The sequence below is a fragment of the Gallus gallus genome, chromosome 20, assembly GCF_016699485.2.
Source record: "Gallus gallus isolate bGalGal1 chromosome 20, bGalGal1.mat.broiler.GRCg7b, whole genome shotgun sequence".
NCBI classification, from domain to species: domain Eukaryota; kingdom Metazoa; phylum Chordata; class Aves; order Galliformes; family Phasianidae; genus Gallus; species Gallus gallus.
This window is the reverse complement of record NC_052551.1, coordinates 600551-606550: the sequence shown is the minus strand read 5'-3', so window position 1 is coordinate 606550 and position 6000 is coordinate 600551. Positions and strand designations below refer to the sequence as shown.

The 6000-nt window shown below is 48.6% G+C and overlaps 1 protein-coding gene across 1 annotated transcript in view; it reads right to left on the bottom strand.

Moving 5' to 3' along the window:
- Window positions 1-1391: 1391 nt before the first annotated feature.
- AAR2 (AAR2 splicing factor homolog) overlaps window positions 1392-6000 on the bottom strand; it is a 37898-nt gene continuing 33289 nt past the window's right edge. The window contains exon 3 of the mRNA XM_025142188.3: window positions 1392-2634. Coding sequence (XP_024997956.2) covers window positions 2455-2634 — 180 coding nt within the window. The 3' untranslated portion in view covers window positions 1392-2454. The remainder of the gene's footprint in view (window positions 2635-6000) is intronic.

Here is a 6000-nt window from a genome sequence, read left to right as displayed (position 1 = left end):
GCCTCTGCTTTGTTCGTCCTCTAGGTAAGCACCAGCCAGGACTGTCCTAGGAAAACCTGCCCCAGTGGAACAGAGCCAGAGCACAGCCCTGCGCTGCCCATGTTTGCTCAGGGGAGTACATGCAAACTGAGAACTGGCCTTGGGTCTGATTGCTCCATGCACCAGGAGCCATGCTACCACCTTTCATGTGGGAATCCAGACATCTCCAGATGTGTAGCTCCTCATGCCTGCACCAACACAGCAAAGCCTGACCTGTGGGTGCCTCTTTCTCCTCCCCAAGGTGGTTGCACTTCACCTTTTGGCAGAAGAAGCCCATCCCAGGCCCTCTTCCCCGCTAGGGCAGGGGCAGTGCCAGTGCCAAGCCCCCAGCCTTGCATCCCCAGGGTGCATCTCCCTCAAGGGCCCAAAGCTACAGGAGACCCTGTGGTGACGGCAGGAGAAAGCACAGCTGCTGCTGCTCAGTACCATTTGGGATTCCTGGGGCTCTGGGTGACATTGGCCAACTTTTCACAGCTGCCAACTGGGCCAGGTCTTCCTCCTGCCTCTGCAATTGATGTTTTCCAATGACCTCCCCCAGCCAAGTCTGGCACCTTATGGTGTTCATCACTGTTCCAGACTTGTTATTTACCAAGTATATCGTTTTCATTATTTTAGTTCATTAGTTCTCACTCTTCACAGAACTTCTCCGGTCAAGGTCTCTAATGGTTTCCCTTAGATCGTGGTGTTCATCCTTTTGGCTTGCCCGGTGCACTGAGTGAAGAGGCACTGCCTTGAGCTGCATACAGGTAGGCTGCTCCGAAAGCAATGCCTCCTATTTATTTCCATGGAAACTACAACAGATACAATGAGCACTGTAACACAGCTACAGCAAGTTCTCAGCTACAAAACGCCTTTTTTCAATACATATATTTCAATATGATGCTACAGCATTAGCTGTGCATTTTCTCCAGTGATGAAAAAGTGCCTGCATGCTGTACTTGTAGACATCTGCACCAGTGGAGGTGCTCCACTGCCACTGTTGCCACTGCTGGAAAGCAACACCCATTGCTTCACTGTGCCAGTGTCCCATGTTCGGTCTCCATGAACACTCAGCAAGTGCTGATGAATGTCACTGGGTGCCATTTTTTCCACATGGAGGAATTAAATCCCACAGCTTTGCTCCATACTCACTCTCTTGTCAGATGCCATGCTGTCAGACTGCCTCTCTGCTGCCATCTGTCACATGGCACAAAGTGTAATGGGATATTGGTGGGAAGGTTCAGCGTCTACTGCCATACCACCAACATCCACCTCTGATGCTGTGGGCCAACACCACAAAATAGCAGGCATTACTTTTGGAGCCACCCTCATATAATATATAATACAGTTAATATATATGAATAACAAAATACTTTAATTTTTAATATTTTTTTTTATTAGAACATAAAAAGGAAAGCAACAAAGCCACAAAACCAGTGAGGTATGTGACCTGGTTTTTGTGAAACTTACACATCAGCCCAGTTCCATGGTGATGGCTGCAGTTCTGGGGGAGTTCTCAGGTATTCGTCAGTGATTTCTGATGGAATTTTATTTTCCCCGTGCTTCATCTTTGAGAATAGTTATTCACAAATGCACGTACTGCCAAAAAGCAACGACATGAATAAGGCATGGCTGTGAAGCGAGGGATATTTCTCTCTGCTAAGATAGGGCTTATGAAAGTACAGGAGAGAGAGGTGATCGAAGGTTTGAGTTGAATGCCTGATTGCAACTCTGTGTATTTCATTTGACAATTTTCAGGTCATGTACTTACTTTGACTGAAAATCAAGTCGCAAATATACTGAAGAATTTATTATTTCTCTGCAATCTTGAAACCTATCCTCACATTCCATGATCACAATGGAAAGCAAGGTGCATATTTTTTGCTGTCCATTGGACTGCGTTCAGCCAGCGTATCAAAATGCATAACATTATTTGCCATCACTTGATCTGGTGCTGCGATGGGTGCCAGGCTGCTGCATGGTGTGCACTGCCCCTCTGGAGCACTCCTGCTTTCCCTGAATGCTGAAGCAGCTTCTTCTCATCCCATCCGAGGCAACTCTGTGCAGATGGAGGTCATCAGGATCACAGATTTGTAGGGATCGGAAGGGACCTCCAGAGATCATTGTGTTCAACCCTGTAATGATCATGTCCTCTGTCGGGTCAACAGTGCCAGGACAATTCATGCTCCAGAAGCAGGCTTGGACGTCTTTGGTGAGCAAATTCTAGTTGGTTTGCAGTTAATTCTGTTTTTTTTTTTCTTTTTTTCTTTTTTTTTTTTTTTTCTGGTGACTTTCTGAGCTCTTTCTGCTGTATCTGAATTACTAAGAGATCTCATCTCCTATCAGGGATCCATTCTCCTGCAAATACTGCCTCTTTAGATTTATAAGAATCACAAACTCTTCTGTGCTCTGTTGATTTCTGCACTTCATTCAGAGTCACCTCTCAGGTGCTTGAGTTTTGTGTGGGGAGTGGAACTCCTCAATTTTCTGTAATACCCTGTGATAGCTTCCTCTGTGTGACTTAATTGGGAGTATTAAAAACGTTGTGTGCTTCAAAGCAGACTGTAGGAAATTAAGCTGCCTTCTGACAGTCCTCCTTCTCCAGTTCATCCATGACTTGAAGAGAAACAAGAAAGCACCATTAGAATTATCCCTCCCATCTTTGCAAGATACCGTGTCTTGTGCCAGACTTTTGTAGGTCTGTGCTTGCCCTGGGGGTGCTGAGCACCTTGCTCTTGTGGTGGATGGAGTCTGCCTTTACATCCAAGGCAGGGAGACTCTGAGTTGCTATTGGTGTGGCTGGAGTAGATGTTTGACTGTCTTATATCCTCACCTGGTGCCCTGATGAGATGAGTCAAGGATGGGGAGTGCCCAGGGTGTGCAAGGCCCACAGCAGTGTGTGTGATGTGAATAACTGGGGACTGGTGAAGAAGCACATAGAGCCCCTGTCGCTGGAACAATTACTGACCTACAGCCCAGTGCTACATGCAGTGAGCACAGCACAACAAGAGGGCTGTCCACTGCAAACTACCATGGCTGAAGCTGGATCTGGAAAGCCTCCACCCTTACTCTGCCCATGGAGGATCTCAGATCCTCCCAGTTTGTAGAAAGAGGCATGTGCTGCCTTTTGCTTATGCACCAGGACTCAGTAACCCTATAGTCACTAGAAATGGTGACTTGTGATTGGTTGTCTCAAGGTGTTGCCACCAGCACAGGCTCCTCTCCTCTCCTCCTTGCCCCAGGGATGAAGCACAACAAGAAGCACACCTCTACTTCTTCCTGCCAGCAGTGCTGAGGGAGGAAGGTGAGGTCCTGCTGGGGCACAGCGCTCACCTCGTTCTGCCATTAAAAATCAAGTCAGCTCAGTGACTAGCTGTTCCTAGCACCAAATGCTGGCATGCTGGGGCACTGCAGAAGAGCAAAACTTGCTGCACAGGGCACTGCATGTGCACCTACACAAACAACATAAAACAAGGGAGAGCACAGCAACCTGGAAGAGATGTAAAGGTCCTAGGTAGCCGGAGATTTTGGAGCTGTGTGGATTTTCCCTACCTTGTTTGCTATAGAAGAGAACTGTGGTTCCCAGTTCTGTCAGCCCCGTTTTCAGGCTTCACTGGAGAGAGATGGAAGCTGCATGAGCAGAGGGGTGATTGCCATTGCTCAGAGGGAGTAGAGAGGGGTGGTGGTTTCCAGAAGGGCAGGAGATGTAGACCTGAATGGCCAGCAGAAAACACAAAACCTCACACTAGCCTCTCTCTCAATGTGTTTTAGTATCACAAAGTCTGGAAATTAAAGCCAATCTAATGTCCACTTCTACAACTCCTTTTGCAGATGATGCTGAGCAGCAGATGAGTATAAGGGACACTTGCAGCTGGGACTGAATAGGAACTGAACCAGGTGTACATCTGGGAGAAGGATCGTAGAATCATAGAATTCTTAGACTTGGAGGGGACCTCTGAGGGCCATCTAGCCCAACTCCCCTGCAATGAACAGGGACACAACAGCTCCGTCAGGTTGCTCAGGGCCTGATTCAGTCTGGCCTTGAAAGTCTCCAGGGATGGGGCATCCACATCTCTGTGCAACCTATGCCAGTGTCTCACCACCCTCACTGTAAAAGATTTTTTTCCTTATATCTAACCTAAATCTTCCCTCCCTGAGCTTGAAGCCATTTCCCCTTGTTCTATTGCCACAGACCCTGCTGAAGATTCTGTCCCTTCTTTCCTATAATTCCCCTTTAGATACTGACAGGCCACTCTCAAGTCACCCCACAGCCTTCTCTTCTCCATCTGCACAGCCCCAGCTCCCTCAGCCTGTCCTCACAGGAGAGATCCTTGGGATCACTTTTGTGGCCCTTCTCTGGACGCACTCCAACAGCTCCATGTCTCTCCTGTACTGAGGACTCCACATCTGGACACATTGCTCCAGGTGGGGTCTCACAGCGCAGAGCAGGGGAGCAGATCCCCTCCCTCACCCTGCTGGCCACGCTTCTTTTGATGCAGCCCAGGATACAGTTGGCTTTCCAGGCTGAGAGGGCACACTGCTGGCTCATGTCCAGCTTCCCACCCATCAGTACCCCCAGGTCTGTTTCAGCAGGGCTCCTCTCAATCCTTTCATCCCCCAGCTTGTATTGGTAATGGGGGTTGCCTCGACCCAGGTGCAGAACTTGCACTCAGATTTGTTGAACCTCATGAAGTTCACCTGGGCCCACTGCTCAGCCTGCCTAGGTCCATCTGAATGGCATCCCGTCCCTCTGGTGTGTTGACTGCAGCCCACAGCTTGGTGTCATCAGCAAACTTGCCGAGGGTGCACTTGACCACACTGCTCTCTGGAAGAGCTCTCTGGATATGTCCATAGGCAATTCCCTTTCTGTCCTTTACATTCACAACAAGAATATGCTGATCTTGATCTAAATTGGAGCCTTGAGGATTTGAGTGGCCTTTAACCTGTCTCTGAAAGCTCTGGGGGGTTGTCTTTTCTTTTCTTTTTCTTTAAAAAAAAAAAAACACAAAAAAACAAGAACGTGACTGTCCCAGTAGAACTCATATCCAATCTTGTTTGATTCCAACAGGCAATTTGCTTCTGCCTAGCAAGCAGCTTGGGAAATTAAAAAGCCAGTACCAGTCACAGACAAGAACTGATAGCAACAAGTAATCAGAAAGACCAGGGAGACATAAAGCAGGCTGCAAGAGGTCAAGCACGTCCCTGGTGCAATGTGGCTCCGGCAGGGACTGCATGTCTTGCAGTGTTGTAGGTTGCAAACACAGCTTGTCCTTGGCAAGCAGCAGGCAGAAAATTAATCTGCTCATTTCTGCTAAGGAAACCTCTTGTTCCCTGATGAAAGGATGATGGGGCGACACTGCTCTCCATCCCCGTCTTCCCTGGGGAGTAGAATGCTCTGGGTTGCACTTATTTTCTTCCACGCATAATGAGTTTTTATCCAGGATATTTTGTCTCAGCTATGGGACAATACTACTCTTGCCCTGTGCCTGCTGTGGTTCTGGTGGCAGGAATGCCCTGTGGTAACACTGCCAGTCTGTACCAGGGCCCTGCAGCAGTGACCTGATGACTTGGGAAAGCACTGCCCCATGCTGTGCTTGGCTGATGCCCCTTCAGTCTCTGCCTGAGGTCTCCAGCCAAAATAGATCTTTGACCTCCTGCTCTTTGTCCCAGTTTTCTTGACTTGGGAAAGACAGGCAAGCAATGCCATATCCCGGCAAGGCTGGAGGTTGTGCTCCAGGGCTGGAAGCTGCTGTCTACTGCAAGCAGGTAGAGAAATGAACATGGGCTGTGAACATTACTTGTGTTATGCTGTAGGCCTGAAGGATTTGAGAGTCAGGAGTAGGCTTGTTGGAGTTGAAGAAGGGACAGGACCTTGATTCCTGAGCTGCACTACACTTACAGGTGTTCTTGGCCACCTTCCAATGGTCATGCCCCTGCCTCTTCCCTTCCTCTTCCCCATCAACTGTGCCAGAGCCGGTACCC